This window comes from Seriola aureovittata, chromosome 7 (genome assembly GCF_021018895.1).
Source record: "Seriola aureovittata isolate HTS-2021-v1 ecotype China chromosome 7, ASM2101889v1, whole genome shotgun sequence".
NCBI classification, from domain to species: domain Eukaryota; kingdom Metazoa; phylum Chordata; class Actinopteri; order Carangiformes; family Carangidae; genus Seriola; species Seriola aureovittata.
This window is the reverse complement of record NC_079370.1, coordinates 23,794,202-23,818,675: the sequence shown is the minus strand read 5'-3', so window position 1 is coordinate 23,818,675 and position 24,474 is coordinate 23,794,202. Positions and strand designations below refer to the sequence as shown.

The window sequence follows — 24,474 nt, the reverse complement described above, 5'->3', positions numbered from 1 at the left end:
CCCTTGGCAAATTTGATATACAACCTCACCTGTCTGCAAAGTTCTTCTGGACCGACACAAATGCAGACTAGCTAATTAGCTCAGCTAATTAGGAACAAGCTGGTAACCAGGTAACTTACTTTCTGCTAGAAATAAGAGAGGTATGCTTCACAATCTTACTGTTTTCATTTTCCATTAAAGGGCCGTTTTAATTTTAGACCAGTTTTACATATGAAGTTCAGGTTAGTGGTGATGGGGAATTACTTTACTCTTGTGAAAACGGTTACAAAATCTCTTCTGTGACTCTTGGGAGATTTCAAAATTAGATTTCAACCTTCTCAGCAACCTTCTTTTTGTGTGTTCATCTCATCACCCAACACTTGGCATCAGTGTAATATCATTTTTTATTTTTAATTTGAAAAATAACTTACATAAATCTCTGTACTCAACCATACTTAACCAAGACATAGCCTTGGCATTAACACATTGCACCAAAAAGAGAAAATTAAAAGGCATTCAAAAGGATAAATAACATATGTCTTTGTCATCATGTGAGGCATTCTTCCTGTTCCAAAAGAGTCTATCAATCTATTCATGGTAGCTTGTTTATTCAAATTCTGACATCTAAATGTATGTACAATGAAAATTGAAATGAAAATATATGCTGTAGCCTGTGACAGCGACAAGGTTTTCTTGGAGATTAAAACGCATTATCTTCATGTGGAAAAGGAATAATGCCTCAATGCCTCAATTTCATTCAGACATACTGCAACTATAAGATTCATATACCTCCCAGACATGAGAAGTATTTTCAATTACTAAAAATAGAAAATAAAAAATAAACTGGTCTTGGCTTTTAAATAAAACTAACAAAAATATAGTAAATTAATTTCATTTTCATTAAAACAAGAAAAAAACATTTTCTGTGGCAATATCCCTTGTTATTTGAACTTGTGATTAGCTCATCTTCACAAACAATGCCTGTAAAATTGAACCATAGCAACACACATCTTTTGCATGTTTGCTGCCTCTTGATTAGGTATAGACTTCTTGCTGTACCAATACAGATTATTTTTGCATGTTCGTCAACAATACTGGAATAAAATACACTTGCAATCACAACTGTTTCGTAAACCTCCATTAAATATAAAATATTTTCCTTGTCACTTTTTTTTTCTCAAAAACCTGAAAGAAAATATGACTTTGGGGGTGGAATGTTTTTGTTAAAACTTCAATAACTGGCCGTGGAAGACCAAGAACTAATTTGCTGTAGAGTTCAATTCAAGGGGGAGGGAGAAAAGTAATGAAGTTGACATGCACTGTACAAGAAACTGCAAAAATTCCAAATATCATCTTTATCAAAACATGCTGAGTTACTGTAAGGTGTGCCCAAGCCATGTTGCAGAAAATCCTTTTCAACATGCTTGTTAAACAAATCAAATCCAAAATAAAATACATACTGAAACAATACAGAACTGTAAAATAACCAACAGTCCTAAAATCTGGACAATATCAGGGGACTGAACAATGGTAGCAATGAATAGTACAATGAGAGGTACCCTGGGACAAGGAAGAAAGAGAAACATGTACAATTTGCACATAATGTTTATCTTTATAAGGCCTGAGCCTTTTTACAATGAAATAAATAATTTACATTTATTTTCATTATCACTTTTTGTCACATAAACATTTTCTGTTAAATAACTCCAAAAGTTTCCTTTAAGTTTCTCTTATCTGCATGTCTGCAAAACACAGACTCACGAATGGTCTAAAGAATGATAAACGATGTCTTCTTTTTTTTTTAATCACGATGTTGCATTCACTCCCCTTGAAAACCATGCACTAGTGAAATTTATCTTTAAAAATAATATAAATTGTTGAAAATGGCTGATCTGTTTTATTTATTTTTCATCTTTTTTGCAAGTTGCAGCCTCAAGAAAATAATTTTTTTTTTTTTTATTCAGCTAAATTTGTGTCCATGCAAATCAACTAAAAAGGAAAAAAAATATTTTTTCTCTTTTAATTTTCATACAATATATCAACAGAGAAAGAATGATGGTAGATTGTACATCTTTTCATGGGGTTTGGATCGTTATTGTTTATTCTGGAGTGTTGATGGTAGCCACTTCAATATATTGCCTCTGATTAATGTTGACGTCTTTCTGGTGATTTACCAGTACGGTTTGATTCAGTACATAAACCTGGAGTATGTGGGGCATTTCTTTCGGGTTTTGGGGGAGTGTGGACACAAGCTGGGACACACCTCACCCAAAGTGATGGTCTCCAAAACTCCATCTACACAGCTAGGTCTGTTGGCGTGGCGTGACCAAGCATATGGTTAGAAACACTATCACCCCCTTCAGATACAAGTACACTGACATTTAAAGAAAAAAACAAAACAAATGAAAACAAACAAAAAAAAAAATCAAAAAAAAAAAAAAATCAAAGCAAAACATTTATTTTTCATTCGAAAAGGGCTTCTGTAGAACTCGTTTAGCGGTTCCCAGTACTGACCCCCATGGCTTCGAATTGGATGAAAACCTGGAACTGACAGATTCCTCGTGCTAAGGAGTTCATTCCAGCTTCCTCCAAACAACAACAACAACACCAGGCAATCCCGGCCGCCAGGCGCTTGCAACACGCTTCGCCATGTGCACAATGTGCGCGACGTTTTTGCTCAAAACACAGGATCACGTTTGCACCCCTAGAAACAGGCTCAGAAGACACAACATCAAGCATGCAGTGTAACCGGGGGGCGTGACCTGTAATCGCAACACTGGCTGCTACAACAACGCTATCAGTCCACACGCTGCTATGATCGAGAGAAACTGTCCAGTGAGGATTGGGAAGCTCTTCTTGTCAGTGGGGCCAGAGTAGGGTCCACCAGTGAGGAAGGAGGAAAGAGCTTGAACCAGCCAATCACCATGTTGGACAGGTCCAGCTCATCTAACAGTATCTGAACTGCTCCCATGAATGATTTATGGTCCATACGTCCATAGTCTCCCCATACTATGACCTGCAGGGAGGAACACAGAAAAAAGAGTTTTACTCCAAGTATAGATTTTGTGAAAATGTGATGTTATACGAGAACTGACTGCGAGTTTCCACTTTAATTACTGACTTAACTTACCTGTAAAACCTTTCCTCCCGGACTCTCCTCAAACGGCAGTTGCTGCTGGTAAAGAGGATCCAAGGTTTTTCTTGCTACTTTTGTTTTCTTTTTGGCTATGCAGACTCCATTTTCCAAAAGGTAGACCTTGACATATGGTGCTGAGAGGACAGGAGAGGAGATGTTACAACTTATATTACTCATTATTTATTAACATTTTACTGCCTATAATAATGAAGCTGAAATTACCTGGCAGTGACTTGGAACCTGGTTTTCCCACAAGACCACGGGCTCTAATGACCTCTACCTCCAGTGCTCCTTTCTTCTCCACCATGCCTATCTGGATGTCACCTGAACAGCAAATATAATGATTAAATATTTTATAGTATATGAGGAACAAAATCACTCACAATTACCAAATTACCAAGTGAGTGTATTGAATGAAGGGATTCTTGTTCTCACCCATAGGTGGAGTAGCCAATGTCTGTCGTCCAACCAGCTGGGCAGGACCCAGACCATCCAGGAAGTCACTGAACTGGGCATCTGAGGAGAGCCGCACCCCAGGGAAGATGAGGCTGAAACAGAGAAACACACACATTTGTTACCACAGAAGTTAAGTAGGGTAGTGTAGATTAAAGACCATGCTTTAGGGCAAGAGGGTGGCTGTGATTATTAAATGTCAAAGGGATTAGAAAAAGTGAAATCTGATATGAGTAATCAAATTAAGTTTTGAAATGTTGGCAGTGTTTGCTGTGTAACTGCTCCCAGTAAAACATGAGTAGGAGCTTTTCTATTGTCCCCAGTGCGAGTGTGAGTCCTCGTCTCCTTACTTTCCCTCGGAGCTGTAGCTGTTCATGCTGCCGTCCGTGGACTCCCGGCTCGCCTGCCGAGTCATCCTGCTCCTCATCTCCACCGCTAGGCCCGTCTCCGTACTCCTCTGGATAGTGCTGCGCAACTTCTTACCTCCTGCTTCTGCACACAGGTTGACACATGCAAAGAAAGAGAGAGGGAGAGAGAGAGAGAGAGGGATATAGACTGTCAATCCATGACACTGAATCACTTTGTGACTCATGCTGCGTTCAGTTGCCTTCACATGGATTATTTCTGACATCGCAGTGCTTTCATTGACTCATGAAAAATCATTCCACAGTGAAAACAAAAAGCAAGACAACACTGGATTACAATTCGTCTCTACACCAAGACATGAGTGTAGTTTGTTGTGGGAAGGATCAGAGTAATTTCACTGTGATAATCAAAGTCACCAAATCAAGCTCTACACAACTGTGGCTCTTCGTGTATCTGTTGAGCAGAACAACATGTACAGACCTCCGCTGGTCTGTACTACCGACTGCCTACGGGGGTCTTGTGGGAACCGTATCAAGTCCATGCTCCACCTACAAACATCCCCACACCCCCACCCATCCTAACTGATCCCATATGACAGCTGACTTCCCCCATTAGCCCCGCTGCTGCTCATCTCCCTCACAGCCTGCGTGCGGGGTCACGTGGCTGCGCCTGTGGCAGACGTGCAACATACCTACACACACAAGTATAGTATGAATGCTCCACTACTGGAATCACGCCTGGCGATCAGCACACAAACAACAAACAAACACACACACACACACACACACACACACACACACACACACACACACACACAGTATCTCTACTATGTGTCATTTCATATCCCATTAAGAGAGAGATTAGAAATTTTGCCTTCACTCACTGCATCAAACAGCAAAGATGCTTAGGAGCTTAAAAGAGATTCAAACACTTTATATTCATCTATTAAGCTCCGTTAAACAGGTATCTAAAAAATGTGTGAAAATATGTGCTTATTCTCCAAGTTTTAAAAACATGATGCACATGGCTGTGGTGCAATCAAAGATTAATTATCCAAGATTATTATTATTTCTCCTATTAGAGTCATGGAATTTCTTCTTCCTCACCTGTAATCAAATTAATGCAAAATGAGGGCAGTGTGTTATTTCCCAGTGGCCAGATCATCATTGCAAATCCAGACAAAAGTAATAACACTGAGTTACCGTCAGTTCAGTGTTTGCAACCTCCAGGTGCAAAGTAAAGTAACAAACAATTGGCCACCTATTCACAGATCTTAAGTAACCTTTACCTTCTATTTCCCCAGTTTGAACGGATGAATCATGTCTAGACTACATCATTCCTAAACCAGCATCATCACAGGACCTCTGTGGCGCCTGCTGTCTTCACTCTCCTTCCTCCCTGCTTCCTCGGCTTGTCAGAGGAGGAGCTGAGGAGAGGAGTGATGCTCCTGTGTCCTATCTCACACAGGCATAAACAGACATGAAGCCTTTCAGCCTTGGAATCTCAGTTATTCAGATGGCCTCCGCCTCCTCTTCCTGCTCTGCACACACGTTACAATAGGAGACGCAGCCACGGAGGTCGTCTCTGACGTCTGCAGCGAAACGCAGCTCATACACCTCTGCTGCCAATCAGCGGCCAGTCAGATGTTATCAATGAACACTGAGAACACACCATGTTCAGGCTAATGAATACCCCCCCCCCCCCCCCCCCCCCTTTTGTGGTGCAATGTCACTGATATGCAGCCCTGTTACAGAATTATTGATGAATAGGTGATCTTATATAATTCTTATTAATATGATAAAACCAAAGACTGTAGACTTTTTTCTCACGCAAACTAATAGACCAAACCATAAGCAAACCATGGCATAGACTTTCATTTAAAGGCAATGACTCTGACATACTGTTCCCATGTACAGCATACACACACGTAACTACTTTATCTACAACAAAGTACACACACAACTGCATTATAAGTAATTAAAAGTAAAGTATGTGTCAGCAGCAGCCTGAGGCAGCAGAAGCCTAAAAGTTAGACAAACTGGCTCGACATCAAAAGGGTCACTGACCTCAAAATCTCCGCCCTGCCAGACAGGAAGAGACAATGAAGTGGCTGCTCGGCTGCCAGCAGTGGAAGTGTGTGTACGAGTGTGTGGAGTTGTAGCTATAAAAAGAGAAAAAAAAAAAAAAAGCTGGTGTGGTCTTCTGCTTTGCAAATCTATGAACTATTGTATTTGTCTGTAAATAAATCCCCTATCACTAGAATAGGAAGTGATTACACCACCTTATAAATATAAACACATACAGAAGGCGTCCTCACCACTGGTCAGGACATTTGAAGCGACAATCATAGAACAATGAATGAACGGCTGCCCACAAGGTGCTAAACAATGATTCATTGCAGTTACTAAATCCTCTCTTGCCATTCACAGTCACTTTTAGAAATCATCAAGAGGAGATGAGAGGTTGTTGAAACTAGGAAGTATCCACTAGCAGCAGGTAACAGCAAACACACTGGTTCCATTAAGAATCCACACTAACAACACAACCACTGACGACAGCAGCAACAACAGAAGCAGTGGGTCTATTTCACAACAAACTGAGAGCCTGGATAATAAACTGATTATTCTTGAGCTGCAGGCAAAGATATCAACTTCCAATTTATCATATAAACAGTGTACACACAGCTCAACCATCATATTATTTTTGTAACTGAACTATCCTGCCATCCCAATTAAACTAATGACATCTTTCAACCTGTCCCAGTTCTCCCAACAATCAATACCTCTGTATCTTCCCACTAATCCTACATCCATCTCCCCCCTCACTGCCATCCCTCAGTTTAACCAGCAGTGCATGCTGTGACATTTCCCCTGTTGTCATCTTACCTCCGTCCTCCTCATCGAAGGAGTTCATGCAGGGGAAATAGACGGCCAGCGCTTCAAATGATGCAGACAGACTCATCTTGCTCTGGGAGCGTTGGATACGCATCCCATGAGCCGGAGCAGAGGTATCGTGCCCCTGCCTGCCCATGGTGACCAGCGGCTGTCCTTCTCAATGCGGTGAATTGAATCCACCAGACGTCAGCTGATATTACTGGTAAAGGTTTAAAAACCTGCTCAAATCTAATCTGATGAATTTGATAAATTCCTAAAGCCAGTAGTAGAGGACACTGCTATGCTGTAGTAGATCAGGTCTGTGTTCTCATTTAGTTTATCCCTAGATGCTCTGTAAAGTGCATCTTAAGCAGAGCTTCAGAAAAGCGTTGCTTCAGTAGCTGAGTCTTGTGCTGTCTGGGTCTGACGTTCCTGCTGCACCTCTTTCTTCAGGGGGGGAGGGGAGAGAGCTGCATTGCGCTCCACCAATCAGGGCGCCAGGCTGCTCAGGCGCACCTCGGCTGGCTCTGCGGGTGCACAAGCTCTACCCAGAGATACTGAGCCCCCCCCTCCCCAGTCTGTTATTCACCACTCTTTTTTTTACCTCTTCTTTTATCATTTGCTTTTTCTTTTTTTTCACACTCTTTTGTGCCATTTATCACAGTTATTTTCCTCTTCTCTCCATCCTCTGTCCCTCCATCCCTCCCTCTACTCATCTAATCCACAGGCGCCAGTGAAAACAAGCTGTCATTAGGTCTGCCAGCAGCCCTGCTGCAGCCACATGCTGGTCACTCAAAGTTCACGTGCCAAACTCCAACTCTAATTTACTCCTTACGTCTTTTTCTTCTGTTACTACATTATCACAGCCGTGTTGTGTTGGGAGGAATTCACTTTGCTCATTCCGACTCTTTTTATAGCTGCTGAGAATAACAAAACCAAGTGGACGATCACAGTCACATGCACAACCTGAAAACTTCATCCATCACCCTTCTACATCCTCTATTACACAGCTCTGTTGTGTTGTGTTTCCCCTGACCAATCACAAAGCACAGTTTCAAATAATCAGAAAAGCTCTTTGTTTGAATTAGTGTCAAATTCACCAAAACATTGACATTTTTTCACTCCATTTCTACCATTTGTGGAAACCTGAGGTCAGGATGTTTTAAACACTCCGGAGCTGAAACACACAGCAGCAGTGCTCAGGGAAGCGCTCTCTTCACTGGTGGTCCCTGAAATACTAATAAATCTGCTACTGGCATGACATGTGACAGCTAATACTAAACTTCTGTTCCTCTGGTAACTGTCACCACCGCAGCTTGGTAAAAAATCATGTGAATCTGTGCTGCTTTGACATGTTGCTAGAGAAGAAACTGTGGTGCTTTTGTTCTGAATGTATCTGGCAGAATAGGCACAGGACAAGACGATTCTGGTGCACTATTATAAATATAGCAAGCTCCCTGTAGTGTTATCACTGAGACTAAAGTTCTTCTCTAAGAGACACTGCAACCTACTTCCATGAAGGAGCTGCTTCAAGCATGGCGGCAATTTGCAGGTTTCATCTAGGTCAGTACAGCCAAATAAAAGCACTTTTACAGCTAGAGGGAAACTGGACTAACACACACAATTACATTACAACCAACTGGTGCAATTTCTTTATGAAAGCATAGGCCTATAATTCAAAGCTTTGGTTCAGTCAAACAGTGTCATTAATCCACAGGATGTATTTATTTTAATGAATCAAAAAGCTAACTCATTTAAGGAGAAGTTATGTCTTTGTGTATTTTATAGGTTTTTAAACAGACTAGCGCTGTGGCTCCGGGGATGACAATGTCAGTCTGTTGTTCTGATTGTCAGTCCATCACTTCGGTTCACACTGAAATATTTGAGCAACTATTGGGTGAAAGTTTTGCGCATACATTTATGTTCCTAAGAGGATGAAGCCAGCTAACATTGGTGATACCATGACTTTTCCTCTGACACCATGAGGTTGACGTTTGTAGCTTTTAGTGACATGGCTTTATTACTGTTGGATGGATGAATTGTACTGACTTTGGTGATCCCTTAACTTTTTAATCTAGCACCATCATCAGGTCAAAATTTTAATTTGTCCAGTTGTCCACTTTGGTTTATGACCAAATACATGCAAAACTAATGACATACACATCAGTGTACCTTCTGATTAGTGCTAAATAGCAAATGTTAGCATGCTAACATATATGGATATGGAGAAGGTAAACATTATGTGAACAATGCATTGATATTGTGAGCATTTTAGCATGCTGATGTTAGCATTTAGCTGAAAGCATTGCTGTGCCATAGTCCAGCCTCACAATGCTGCTAGAATCTTATTTGTACACAAAAGCTGCAGCAAAATGCTCAGTGTATCACTGTCCAAACACTTGCTGTTCACATTTTTTATTTGTAGCACACACGTCAGGACTGCCACAGCCAATATAATCTGAACATATAGTATCAGCAGGAGATTCTGTTATATACTGAATCTTTTCAGCTTCACTCAGCTCCAGTGAAAGCTGAAATCTGAACATTAGCCCCTCTACAGCAGCAGGAGGTCACAGATGATTCTACAACTGCAAGTACAACCTGACATCTGACTGATGTTTTAATAACAACAGAGTTTTCTATTTCATGATATTCCACAAAATAGATGGATGCAATGACAATACATCAATTTAAAAGTAGATATTAACTTTAACTCTAACTCTTAATTGTCACCTCAACTCAACAGTTTTTGATGGTGAGTTTTTTGTAATGTCTGTCACACACAACAAAACTATAAGGATTAGATTAATTACCAATTGTGTAGTTAGTCTTTCACTGGGCTCTGAGGTGACAAAATGGGATAAATAGGTTGACGCTCTGAGGAAGCACAAAGCCAGGAACATGGCTACAACATGGAATCATAAAAGTAGTGAGTAGTGAAATTAATTTTGCAAAAGAAAAAATCTGGTTCAAACATGTGCTTGGTCAAAATAAAAACCAACAACACAATGACAATTCATCTGTCCTCTGTCTAAGTCACAGCTAATGCGTCATTGCACACATGGCAACAGTAGATAGCCATTCACTCTAAAAAACACATTTGGCACGTGTTGGTTGTTTAAACTTTCACAGCTACTGTAAGACACCGTTTATTCTTATCCATTGACCCACTTCACGCTGACAGAGAGATAGAGACATGCACGCACGACACCTGATGAAAGAAAAAGAAGTTAATTACAGTCTTGGCAAATCTGTTCAAAGATTCAAAAGAGTTCACACCTTACATGAAAAGCCACAGGAAAACTTTCATTTGTCACGCAATACATAACATTATCAACAAAGTAAAAGTTTGTTCATTAGAGATTAAAGTACTTCAAACAAGTATAAAATCATGCCTGAAGAAACATGAGAATCCAGGTCTCTTCAGCTCATCTCTTTATAGAAAATGTGTCACTTTAGTTACAAAGACCAGAGAGGGGATTACTGGTGAGATGAAGAATGTGTTAAGGGGAATTTATAAGTTACTATCAGATGGTCTTTGTTTTTTTTTTTAATTCTAACTCAGGTCTTCAGACCTTTCATTCAGGTCTTTAAGGTGATTGTCCTTATTTAAATTCCAGTATATTGTATGTCGTCCCTCTTTAATTTAACTCTTTGGCCTCTCTATCCGGCCTCTTGCCTATAATTGCTTTTGCTTCGTTTGTCAAAGCACTTTATAAACTGTTTAAAGGTGCTATATAAATAAAGTTATTAATATAATAATTATTATTAATATTATTATCAAAAAGATAATCCTTGTTCTAGAAAATCTCCATTTTAGGCAATGCTGGTGTTCTCTGATTTCACAACAGCATGACTGGTATGGAGTAAAATTAAAGCACATTGTGCAACATATCTGCTCTCACTCCAAGCTATGACAAACTGACATGACAGTGACCACACGACTCCAAATCACAGGCACCTCAGAAGGCAGGAATGTGAAGAATCTCACCAATTCTACTACAACAACAAAAGAGCGCAATATCCCAGAAGTCGAATGTAAGTTCTGCCCGGCAGGCGGCTGGGATCACAGCCGGAAACCCTCAGACGTCTTATTAATTGATGAGACCGGGCCAGGATGAGCGTCAGACAGCGACTCTGGTCCTACACACAGTAAACACAGCTTAATGGAGGACTCTAACCCTGGCAGTCACACGCACGGATGTAGGCAAACACACACTTGCAAGCACCTTAAGTGTGCACACACCTGGACACACACCAGTACAGCCCAAACGTAGGCAAACACTTTCTCTTCTTTCCGTTTACATTCCCTTCTGTCTACCTTGATGCAGACCAGTCCTGCAGTCTAGAAGTGCAGTTTCCTATTGTGTGTGTGTAGCTCAGATATGATGAGATTTATAATGTGAAATTGATTTAATTATAGAATATCATATGCTTGTGTACACTTTCATTCCACTAGCTCTGTTATGGCTTCCAACAACTCCTGGGACTAATATAAAACTGGATAAGCAGCATAGAGTCCACTCATCATACTTCCTACCTAGAAAATGCTGCCTGGAAGGTTCATGAGAGCAGTGGGCCTTTACTACAGCTTGTAGAACTGCAGAGTTAGGTGATAAAACAATCTTCTGCATGACACATGTTTTAGACTGAATGTTAACATAAAAATTCGAATTAATGTAACTGTAATCCTGCATGACATGCAAGTGAAAGCACAGAAATAAGAATCATGAAGAATCTTCTTCATGGTATAACACTCGTGTTTCATATATATGTGTATATAATAAAAGATTTTACACCCAAAACATGTACACACACTGTGTCCTGCCATTCACTTCACGCCTTCACTGAAAAGGTTCACGCCTTCAGCGGAAGGTGTGAGGGGAGAGAGGCTTGTTTGAAACGTGAAATGCAGGCGGTGTAGCAGTTGGAACAGTCCGTCCCCTGGCTGCCTCCCTTCACTCAGTGGTGCAAACACTGAAGCTACAACAGATGGAGAGCTAACCAGAGAGAGAAAGGGGATCTAAACACTGCCAAGCCTTACGTGTGGATATGAAAGATCATTATACGAGCTGACATCACCCCAGCTTACTTTTTTAGAACCATAACAAACTACTGCGATATGTAAAAGCTTCCCTTGTGTGTGAAAATTACACCAAACATGTCACAATGATTATTTCTCATACATGTAAGAGGAAACAAGCCTGTTTTAACCACTTTTATGGCCAAATGAGCAGAAACATCATCATATGATGATCCATGACTAAACTGACCACAGTATTTTTCTACAGCATGTCTCTTCAGACTTCCTCTTTGACTGACACTTACAGAGTGGCTGTCAGCTTCTGGAGACAAAACAATTTGAAGAGGAAGTCCACACAGTATTTTTAGCAGCACTTAAAAAATCTAAAAATGCAAGGTGGAAGTTCATTTTTAGTCCAGTTCAGATGGGAAGCAAGAATGAACTGTACTCAAATGTGGTACACAAGTGGACGCAAGTGTGTCCTAAACTGTGTCCAAGCCTCAGACTGAGGCAACAGAGACATATGGCTGAGGAACATGAGCCAAACTGCAGGCAGGACACGCCGAGCAGCTGAGGGAGCATGGCAGGGTTTACAGGATGAATCAACAGCTTTTAGATGACAAGCTGAGTGAAGACGGATAATACGCCACCAGAAATATTTCTTTTTATAAGGAAAGTCTGACTGAAGGTTTCAAATGAAACTGTAAATATATGTGCAGGAGCACTCTGGCAAACTCATGTCAATTTCAATGAATTTCAACAGACCCAATGGAAAATCTGTTAGAAAATAATTAGTAGCGTAATCAGGAATCAAGAGTAAATCAGTTAAGAACACTTCCGTCTCAATAGCAGCACTATAAAAATATTGCTTTTGTCAAGTGGCAACATCAGCAAGGACCAGAGGCTGGTTCCTCCACAGCTTGCTGGGTCACTGTTCGTGTATATCCAGGGTCAACGTGACATATTTTTCTGCTCTAATTGGATCACAGCTAAATTATGCTTCGGCATAATTACCACAAAACAGAAAAAAAACATCTTCAAAACAACAAGGACATTGGTTAATTTCTTGGATAACGCAGAGTACATTGTCTGCTACGACACACCATGTGCTGCTCTCAGTGTGAAAACAATTTATTTAGTCCACCAACTCTGATAGTCACATCACAGCTCATGAATAAACATAAAGTGATCAGTAATTAATACAACAGTTACAGAAGAACTATTTCAGATAAAGGTTAAGCAGTCTCACCACGTCTTACTTGTGATTCTAATACCATGAAAAAATGTCTCCATTTCTGTGCACAGTGAAGTATCTGACAAGGGTATTATCATCTCAGTGTTTAGGGGAAAAACACTGTTTGCTTTGAAAGGTTAGTCAGTATACTCTTGTTTTTAGTGCCACTCAGCTCTGCCATTATGAAGCCTGACAGCAACAGTGAAAAAGCTCTAACCTCACCTAATTTCACATTTGTTTAACTGCAAGACTTCAGATTCATTCCATAAGAATGAATAGCATCTTAAGCCCAAATTTGTATTTTACCTAACGGTGACCTGATGTGTTTGATTTCTACTCCAGGTGCACAGAACCTAAGAGAAAATATACGGGGACTAGGGTTTAACAATTAATCGCAATATTACTGAAATTGCAATATGACTAAGGGCAACATCCAAATCACAGAGATGCCCTGCTCCAAACTAAATTCCTCAGGTGCGAGGGAATGTGCTTGTTCAATCAAATCAGCATTTTTATATTTTTCTGTGAAAATGCAAAACTGACCTTTCCCACTAAAATGTGACTCATATCGTAATATCTGTCAAATGAATCAATCACAACATGATGTTTTCTGCATATCGTTTGCAGTGACCATGGAAACAGAAACTGTACCCCTGCACTTTTCCCCTCTTTTGCATCAGCATTGACATAGTAGAGTGAACAAGCGCATGCACGAGCACCCTACAATGTGAGTGTAATAAATTGGACTTATTGTAAATGCCAGCGATGTGAGTTTGTATATAAGCAATCCTGTAAGGTTATACTGGGATCTTTGAAAGTGGCAGCCTCAAACCTGTACAATGATCAGAAAACACAGACACTTCATCAGGACTGGTTGCTGCCCTTGACAAATCCCAATCCTCAGTGTGACAGTTAACAACACACTATAATTGTGGGATACAACAACCAACGTGGAAAAACTGCAACAGACAAACTTCAGCTCCAGCTGCACCACCGTGGTGGAAGCAGTACAAGAGAAAAATCAAAAAAATCTGCGGAAACTATTGTCACAAGGATTTTCTGTTCTCTGTTCCTCTGAGTGCATGTAGGTTCATCATGCTTGGTATATTGCAGTGGATCCACTAATAAAATTTGAAACCTATAAAAGCAGCACCGCTCCTACAGTATACCCACACATTTAGGTCACTGCAGAGATTAACAGCCACACGTCCTCTTGTGGATTGTTGTAATGGAGATGGAGAGAGAGGGAAATGGAGGAGAGGGAGCAGCAGAGGGAAAAGTAGACAGGGAAGGATACTGCGAATCTTATGGGAGAAGTGAAGGAGAGAAGTGAAGGTGAGGAAGAACACAGAGAAGGGATATGATGAGAGGGAGATACAAATATCAGTTTGGACTCAATGAGACACTAAGTAAGGTAGAAAGAAGGAGAGCGAGGCGAGAGAGCAGTAGAGCGCTGGTGTCCCTCAGCCTCGGTTGTACTTGTGCTGCTGTGTTCCTTCCATGCATCATCCTGAGAGCCGCATGTCTGCTCCAGCCCCCAAGGAGATTAATTAGCAGCCTCAGCAATCGGAGGAGCTGCTGAGATAGGCACCCAACTCAACACAGAAGACAAATTACCTCGGCTGAAAGCTCAAAGTTCAGCTATTTTACCACATACAAAACAGTCTGAGGACTTCGGAGGTCCAGAACTACGTCAGTACCTGGTGTAGATGAGAGAGCAGTGAGAGAGGAGGGGGCAGCCAGAGCATCGTTCTCTCCTGTATACATGTGGATATTTTTGCATGAATAAAACATTTACCTCTTAGTAAAGTGTTGAATTTACCAATAAACAGAGAGAGCCTGGAGACTTATTACTTGTCAGAAAATGCTTAATATTTTAATTCTGAATGTATGAAACAGCAGCACAGCATAGTGTATGCACTGTATAAACAGTTACCTAGAAATGTGACTGAGGTGTTAGGTCGTGCATCAGCACTTAATCAAATGCAGTGTCATATATGCTATGGCATAATGCAACGCCAACACTTCAGAACAGTGCTGGGAAAAAACAAGTGATTAAAGTATCACATCTATCACAATGGTGAGTTTCTCTCAGGGTCAGGTAGAGAAAAGAAGGACGAAAGAACAATTACTGTTGAATACTCAAGGCTGCATCCAGGGAACCAGGAAGCTAGATGTATTATACCACATACTCAGAATCCTCCCCACTGATTCCATCTTTCTCTTATTTCTATATCACTGCAGGCACTCTCGCCTGTTTTTGCCTATTAAGGCCCAATTTTCTGTGTTTCCTGCACTGTTCACCTCCTCAGCCTTAATAGTCAGAAGCTGGTGCTGAGCTGTAAAGATTGCTGTTGATTATTTTTCTGGGACACCATCCACACTCTTAGACTGAGGCCATAATGGGCTAAAACTACTGAAAATGATTGTCCGGCTGATGCTACCGGCTGTAGAAATATTGTAGAAGAAAATTGCTTAATATTTCTTCAGTGTTGTGAAAGACAGACGGTGAAGAGAAACTTCACTGGACTGAAGGAGCTCCTGATGTGCAAACTGGTCAGAGTGGAAAGAAAATTAAGGGAACTCAAATAATCCTGAATAATTCACATTATGGCATGGACCAGAGAGCTCCACACAGCGCAGAGCGGGAAGCTCATTTTTAAGTTTGGCTGAATGCGCACATACCAAATCCCTCTCTGCAGTACAGTTCCAGAAAGCTGCTAGAAGAGGTCAAAGAATCATCTTGTCCTGAGCAAATGGCCTTAAAAATACTGTGGCATTTTGCACAATACTGCACACTGTTAAAGGCACAATGCTGTGGAGTGGAGAGGGACTAATGGTGCATCTGCAGCAACATGTTCCTATTGTTTTCAAATGGCATATGGATGCCAATGCAAAGTATACAGGGCAGTAATACATCATTTGCAATGTTTTAGGTAGAATATGGAATAAGGATGCAAACAGTATTTGTGTGTGTGATTCACAGTAAATCTGAACAGAAGGTCAGTTCTGTAAACTGCTGACAACATCTTCATCAGCATGTTTCTTTATGACAGCCTCTCCATGGAGAATATGTAGCACAGACTGTAAATGCACTGGAATTAATAAATAGAAAAAAAATTTTTTCAGATCCAATCACAAGGGAAATATACAAAGACGTGCAGATAAATGCATGGACATTCATTGATTTTCAATGAGCTGAATGGTTTCAGCAGGGTCAGGCTGTGTAGCAGCTGTTTGGTTTGGGGTGTACTGGGAATAAATTGCTCTCCGCTGAGCTTAAAACATAACGTACCACTAGATGTATCAGCTAATGATGACAGGCTTAACAACAATACTGCCCCTAAATGAGGACACGCATAACCTTTGTTTTTCTAAAATAGTTCAAGTCAAACTCAGAGTCAGTATAAATTCTCAAAAGAACTCTCTGTGAAACTCTTGTTTCTTGGCAACCTCATTGCTATTAATTAGATTTTTTCTTGAACATATGGTTGCTCTCTTTATCACAGGTGTGTTTAAGCGCTTTGCCTTGTGCTGAACTGCCTCATTAAACCACATCCTCTTGTTTTGTTTATCATGGACTCAATAATGAATCATTGCCGCCTTGCTGAATGCACGAAGGTATGTACGAAGCCACATACCGTGGAGTCTGTTCTGTCTTGTCCATTGTTATTGCTCTGTGCTGCCCCCTTGCACTCAGTGTCTTGTACTTATGAACTTATGTGCAAAGTACGCTGCCTTCCTCACAGCTAGCCAAACATATCTTCAGACAAAGTGATACATTTGTATTTCCTGAAAAATCGGGGGCCTTCCACGGAGGACTGAGAGGACAAAACCAGCACTTCAAACCAAGATCTGCAAACTGTGTACACACTACTCATGATGGCCACCTGGGAGCACATCCATTTCCATCGAACCAACCTGTGTTTGTCAAAGCCAGAGACGTGCTCCTTGGCTGATCTGCCCCATCCCCCCACCAGCATTTGGCAGTGCACACAAACCGCCGAGCAGCCTCTTAAAGTCGATCGTCCTTTGAATGCACCCTTTTAGCAGGCGATGAGCCTCTCAGGATAGTGCACAACAAAGTAGGGCAGAAGGCAGCTTGGCAGTGCTGGTGCTGGTGCAGAACCAAAGACAGATCTCAAATACTGAAACACTCTCACAAGCCCCATCTGATGCACTCAGAAGCACTGAGTGAAATATTGATGGCTCTAGGAGATACATGCTGCCCAGAGTGTGCTGTGTCTGCATGGGGAACAGTGTGTGCATGTGTGTGTGACTTTGTTCCTGTGATGTGGGTATCCTAAAATAAAAATCTGAACAAATGTCAACTGGTTTTTGTCTGTTCCCAAAAGTAAACAGAGTAGTGATCCAACTCAGCAACATAACCATCATTAATAGTCAACAACTTGACATGAACTGCTTCATGACACAGTCACTTCTATCTTCCAACATCCATATTTTTAACAAAGCCTTATTTCAATGCAGCGAAAGTTACTGATTGGCACGGTGACATGATTAATAATTAGTAGCAATTATTCACTCGCAGTAAGAAGGTAGTAGCCCATGTGCCAGTCAAATCACAAGCCGGGGGGGGGGGGCAGTGCATTGCCACGTGAGCTCCCTCCACCCTCACTCATCTCACCATTCATCCCTTTCTACATGTACCTCTCCATCCCTCGGCCATGCTATCTAGTCAGATCTGGACAGAAAGTGCTGATGGGTAGAAGTGATTATTGACCACTTTAAGGTTGAATAGACGAGTTGAATAGGCACCTCACATGAACAGACCAAAACTCAATCTGTTGGCCGGAGACATCACTGCACACCACCTGCTAAGCTGTTTTCACACTGTCTGGCTCCAGCTAAAGCAGCTCAATCCCGCTCAAATAGTTATTGAGCACTTTCAAGAAGAAAGTAGGATAGAAGAAAAAAAAAAAAACCACAGAGGAGAGAAGAGAAGTAATAGCCCCATGTTCTGCAAAATGTCACAAAATCTTTTCCACTGCAGAAAAACACATACTCCTGGATTCAGCTGAAGGACAATAGATTTGAAAACACCAACGCAACACACCCCTTCTCTTCCATAGCTTGCATGTGCACACACTCTCACATGCACCTCAAAGAAACACAAACATCTGCAGACGCCCACAGTTAGAAGTAGCGATTCACACCCGCAAATCATCACAGGCAGGAGAATATTACAACATGAGAAAGGTGACAAAACGTGGCCTGCTCCAAGCAGCTGAGGTCACCAGTGGCAGAAATGCAAAGCTGTTACAGCAATAGCACATTTTCTAAATGAAATGACAAATCATTACAGCAGAAGCACAATAAATATCAGCATTACGCATGAAAACGTGAAACAGTGGTGTAATAGAAAAGGGAAGAAAACGGGGAGGTAGACAGAGAAAGAGGGATTTCCAGGAAAGTTGTTACCTGGAAAAAAAGAGAGAAAAAGGTGTGAGAAAAAGTTGTGCTGTTGTCTTCACCTCTGCAGAATCCAGGGTCCCTTCTAGTTAAAAAACAAAGTGGGGAAAAGGAAGAACTGGAGAAGAGAGAGTTACATTAGAGCTCAACATTCAGAGAAACCCACACAGACACAACAAGAGGCCACGGGACAGATGCACATATGAACACAGACACAGGACACTGGCTGTGCACTTGGATGCCCTACCTGTTTGGCTGAGCTGAGAGGTGCTACGGCTCTTGCGCGACATGCCAACCATGGCCTGCATTTTGGCACCAATGCTGGAGCGCCTCTTCTTGTCGTCAGTGCCTACCGTGCCAACCGCCGTGTCCGACTGGCTGCCGTCCGTCTTCTCCAGGTTACACATGTCGCCGCTGATGCTTGTGCTCTTGGTAATGTTCACCCCGCCTGACGAGCCCATCTGCCTGTTTTTCATTTTGGATGCAAAGTCACTGTCAGCCACCACCATTGACAGGGGGGCAGGCGAGGACAGAGCAGAGAGGACAGGAGGAGAGAGAGGAGGCCGAGGGGATGTGAAAGGAGAAGGTGATGGAGGAAGAAACAGGAGGAGAGGAGGAGGCAAGGAGATAGGACAGCAAAGAGGACAGGAGGTGACAGGGTGTGGGGTGAAAAGGAGAAAAGGACAGAGTTCAGGTACAGGAGTTCATGACAGTATATTACAGTATAGTTGAGTTTAGGGTTTAAAGTGGATGTGCTGTTCATCCTAAACGATTGTCCGTGCATTGAAAGATCAGCCATTATATATTCTACTGTATGTATGTATGTAATGTACTGTATCTAAATACTTGAGTCCTGCTATGTTGTAAGTTTTTTTTTTTTTGGTCACTTTGAGCTGTAGGAGCTGCTTCTTTTCTATTTCTATTCTCACTCAAAGTGAGTGAACACTTGAACCAGGCTGTGACTCCACTGATCGTTGGAATGATTCAAGGCCTTGGTTTGACAGTTTGAAATGAAAAGAATTATCAGCAGCAGGATTGTGACCATGATTAGCGGTTAGTGCTCAGTCTAGACATTTAATAAGTTGTTTGCTTTTGTTAATTTGTTAGGATTTCATATTTCCAGCAGCTTTACTGCAGTAACATGTTTCTGGCCCTGTAGAGTTTTCTAGTAAACAAATAAGATTTCTGTTTGTATTTGGTGTTTCTCATCAAAACACACAGCATGAGGTCTAACAGATGAGTGGAGTGCATTGCACTTCCTCATAAAACATTTGCAAGAATAATCTTCTTGAGTGCTGAAATCCATCATTGTTTACGTCTGTGTTTACTTGGCATCAGGCGTCTTCTTCACTGTTTTTTTGCTCATACATGAGCACAAACAAAACCAGGTGCACATACTGTATGTACTGTGAAGATATTACACATATTCACACTGCACAAACTCCACAGGGCATGTTTAATTTTTAGTCTGATCCTTTAAGACAACATGGACATGAATTCCTTGATTTGAAGATTTGTGTGATACGAATTAAAGCTTCAGTACGGCTACTTATGGACCTAGTGGTCTGATATTAACTTCTCTTTGAACATTTAATCTCTATTTAAGTTTAAATTGTTTATTTAGAGATTTTTTTCAACTGCTTGAAGCTCAGGCATCTTTAAGATTGTTGAACTCAACCATTCACTTTGGTTCAAATACCAAATGTACCACTATTTAACGAGCATAAATTTAGTATGTAAATTAAAAGTATATTGGTATGTACAACCACATAATTTTACTTACATACAACTTAAAGATAATAGGTAATGCATTTCCATTCTGTTTAACACCTGCACTCTTTCAAGTAAACCTGAAGATAGAAAATAAAATGCACCGTCTCCGAGTCGTGACCACACGTTCAGGAAACTCACGCTAAACCGAACACACAAAGGAAAGTTGTCTGCTCTCAGCATTATTCTCCAACTCTTCCTGCTTGAAAGGAAATAGGTCAGTGTCCAAATTAAAGTCTTATTTTAGCTCTGCCAGTAAAATTATCTTTAAGAGACAAATTACATTCTGTTTCATAGGTTCTGTATTCTTAATGGGAGGAGTTATGTGTAGCGCCCTCAGGCTACTGCTCATTAATTAGTGTCTGACCTCCACTGTGAAAAGTGTCTTATAAAGACAACTTATGGAGAGACACGCTGGCTGAAATGGGAGAAGAAGAAATGCATTTTGACAAATGATTTCATCAATTACTTAAATTAGGCTCCTTCAAATTCTGCTCTTTCATATATTAGACATTAGTGTTCAACTCCATTGTATTAGAATTAGGAGAATAATCAGTACGTATTGGATATCACGTCTGACACTGTCTGACAGGATTTTTAAGCGTAGGCAACGATACTGCATCACCTTCACACAGAAGGTGAGTGATGCATCAATGTTATCCCTTGCTCGAGCTTCAGCAGTCTACTGGTCCAAATCTCCCTGGCAGGCACAGGCTGGTGTCTGTGTTTTCAAGTTTACAACACATTTTGTTTGGCAGCTGGTGGTGAAATGAGTCAGATGTGCGGTGAAAGAATGCACACACCTCGTATCTCAGCCTGCAGTAAAGCCTTTTGTTTATGCCACGTCTAATGCCAGCAGGTTCTGTTATGGATCAGCCTGTACTTTCATACATAAATATTGAATGCGTATTGGGGGATTAGTGCCTTTGATCAGTTAATGCAGCCCAGAAGCTTTGAAGCAGACTTCAAGCGCCTCGGCTCCTGACAACACGACGGGCTGATGTGCTACAGGTGACATTCTGAAATATGCTCTTTCACTATCATCACAGTGAGGCTGTATTTCATCTGCTCCAAACAGGGTGATAATGCTGCTGCTTTCATTACACCAAATATCAGCTCAGAGGAGAGGTCAGGGGCGCTGAGGCGTTGTTAACTCTACGAATCATTACCCACTGAGGTTAAAATGCATGAGCACGGAGCCTGTTCACACCCTTTCAAATAAAAATTCATGTTCTATGAAAACACACTCAATAATTGAAAATTAAACACAATTTATTCATCTAATAGGACGAATCTTCTTCTAGTCTAACTGGATGCACTGTGTCAGTCAACATGTTTAGGACAAGCCTGAACTGCAGGAAGCAGGCTGATAATGGTTGATTCAAATGGATAATCTGCTGGTCTTAATGGACACACTAACTTTAGAAGTTCGACTATCTCCGACCTACTTGTACGACATGAAGCATCCAGACCCTCAGGTCATCTGGGACAGGTTTACTTAGTGTTCCCAGAATCAGAACCAAGCAAGATGAAGCAGCTTGTAGTTTCTCTGTTCCCCACCTGTGGAACAAGCTTCCTGAACACCTGAGATCTGCTGAGACATTTCAATCAGGGCTTAAAACATCACTATTTGCTGCAGCTCACCAATAAATCACATACGTAACATATTTTTAATCTTGTGCATTTGCTTGTTTTTAATGTCTTTTATCACTGCAACACTCCTTTTAAAATGGTGTCCTGAGTCTCCTACCTTTTATGCAATCTTCATATGACTCAAACTAGTTTTTATTGTTTTTCATTGGTATTTTAATGTCATCCTAATGTTCTGTTTTTGAGGTATTTACAAGCCTCTGTAAAGCTTTGAATTGCCTCGTGTCTGAATGGTACTATATAAATAAACTTACCTTGATTTGCATATACTGCAAAGTTCTGTGAGAACATTTTATTTCACTAAATGGATGAAAATCCGATCTAAACAGAAATATTCTACTTGTGTAAATTAACATGTCCTTGGTCGTGTTCTGGTTTAACCAGACTCGATATTTGCCTCATTTATTAATGCTCTGCTCGGGAACATTTCTCAGTGGACAGATTATTGGCCGGAATGGACATGCTAGGGATCTAAATATCAGCTGGTTCATTATGAAATGTTATATTCACTTCACTTTGACTTGACTTAGAGAATAAACATCACTGCATAAAATAAATCTACACCAGCTTGTACTTGCTGCTCCGCTAACACCCGCTCCTCTCATTACAGTTTGGCTGCTCTCTGAACAGGTCTTGGCGCTCAGGCCAGTCTCTCTGTGTAAATGTGCCTGCTTGGAAAACTGGGTCTCTCCAGGGATTTCTGATTTTCAACCTAAGCCCAGAGAACATAGTGTTCTTCATCACGCAGATTGCACACCGTGCACTTTCATCTAAGCCAAGATGTTCCCAAAACAGAACTAAAGTAAAAACCTGGAATTTTTTTTATCTTGCAAACGTTGTGTAGACGGATCTAATTACAGCCTGCATGAGGTCAAAATGAGGTGATCTACATACTGTAATGCGACTACAGCAACACAACAAGCTACATAAAAAGGTGAGAGATCTCTGATTTCATTTTGGTGATTATCATATGGTAAAAATTGGCTATTAAAAGTCTTCAGTAAACAATACAGCAAGTGTAAACTGATTTTTAAAGAATTCATCTTCATACAAAAACGAGATTTATATAAATATATAAATTACTGTCCCAGTTTAAACATTCAACATTGAGTTATATGTTTTAAATAAACTCCTAAAGAGCTGAGTCACCTACTCAACTGGGAAGAGACAGACATGCTGATCATCAGCGCTGTATGAAAATGTAAGTCATTCAAGCTGTCTGCTGTCCTCCCATACTTATCCCCTCTTCTTGTTTGCCTTTCACAGAGAGAATCAATGCTTCTTTATCAGGTGAGGTAGAAAAATTGGTTTCCATGGCAACTGTGCCCCCAGCCAGAGCATTAGCATGCATACACGCCTGTCAACACGGCTACAAAGTTTTTCGTCATAGAGACTTGTGTGAGCAGAATGGAAGTTAAAGATAAATGAAAGTCTGAGTTTCGTACGGAAACGCTGTCGCTGGCTGCAGAGGTAACTCAGGTGCAGCTCTCTGCTTCCATTCACTAGACAAACTGATGCTGAATGGGGTGGGTGGACTGGAGGTTAAAGTAAAGATCCCTTCCTCCCTTTTAGCAATGATCAGCCCCTGCCCTTGAAATTATTCATGGAGGAGAAGAGGTGATGTGGGATTTAAAAGTGCTCGTGGAAAGCTCCTTACATCCTAGCGACCACTGGACACAACATCAGCTTAGAGTCGCGTGTGTGCACTTGCCTCGCTGTGCAGTGGAAGCAGCCATGCACTAAAAACACATATGGCTGCCATGATGCTTGTACACCGAGTCAATTTGAACAGACCTGTTTAATGTGTAGCAGATGTATATTTACACTGTGACCTCAATACATAGAAGATGAGTCACAAGTAAATGTAGCTTGCAGCGAGTTTCTGCCGCATCACACTGCCTCGCTGCTCGTACACACAGATAAGCAGAGTAGTGATTAAACCTTTTATCACTTGAAGCAGCTAGCATCTTATCCATTATCCTCCGACAATGTCTAGACTCATGATCGATTATTTTCAGTATTTACAGTACTGATCTTGAGACTCTCATCATGAGGCTCAGTTGTTAACTGTTTAGGTTCATTGTGCAGGCTGATGTGAGTGTCGCCACTGGCAGAGCTTACATCAGCACAACAGCACACGCAGAACAGTGGTCCCTTTTCTTATCTCAGTGCACACAGCACTTAAAGTTATCACTTAGTTATCGATCATATTCTGTTTCATGGAACTGCGATTTGTAGCTTCGATACCCAATGCCACACTAAAGCATTTACTTGAAAGTCTTAGAAAGGCTTAGATTCACAAAATAAAAGCATGTCACTGAGCAGCTGCATGAAGGTCTACTATTCTGAAATAATGTGTTCAACTTCCTGCTTTTTGCAGTTTAGAGTCAGTACAAAACTAATGGGCCTCTTAGATCTGGCAGCAAAACAAAGCAGAAGCAGTTAATGTCTTATGACTGTTCCACTTGTTGCGTCTTCATTAGGTAAGTGGTTTGTGCATATTGGGAAGATTTTAGGTTGAAACAGGTCTTATCATTTAGTCATATTGCTTAATTCATTT

The 24,474-nt window shown here is 41.0% G+C and overlaps 1 protein-coding gene across 50 annotated transcripts in view; it reads right to left on the bottom strand.

Moving 5' to 3' along the window:
• Nucleotides 1–364: 364 nt before the first annotated feature.
• The window catches only part of rims2a (regulating synaptic membrane exocytosis 2a), a 143,956-nt gene continuing 119,846 nt past the window's right edge, over nt 365–24,474 (bottom strand). For 38 of the 50 annotated variants that reach the window (XM_056380027.1, XM_056380020.1, XM_056380028.1 and 35 more), the window contains 6 exons: nt 18,742–18,986; nt 3,919–4,060; nt 3,551–3,663; nt 3,338–3,439; nt 3,110–3,249; nt 365–2,995 (listed from right to left, as the gene is read on the bottom strand). In XM_056380027.1, the coding sequence (XP_056236002.1) occupies nt 2,792–2,995; nt 3,110–3,249; nt 3,338–3,439; nt 3,551–3,663; nt 3,919–4,060; nt 18,742–18,986 (946 nt within the window). In that variant the 3' untranslated portion in view covers nt 365–2,791. Of the gene's footprint in view, nt 2,996–3,109; nt 3,250–3,337; nt 3,440–3,550; nt 3,664–3,918; nt 4,061–6,819; nt 7,970–18,741; nt 18,987–24,474 lie in introns of those variants that run through there. The other 12 variants (XM_056380060.1, XM_056380062.1, XM_056380068.1 and 9 more) reach the window with 3 other exon arrangements.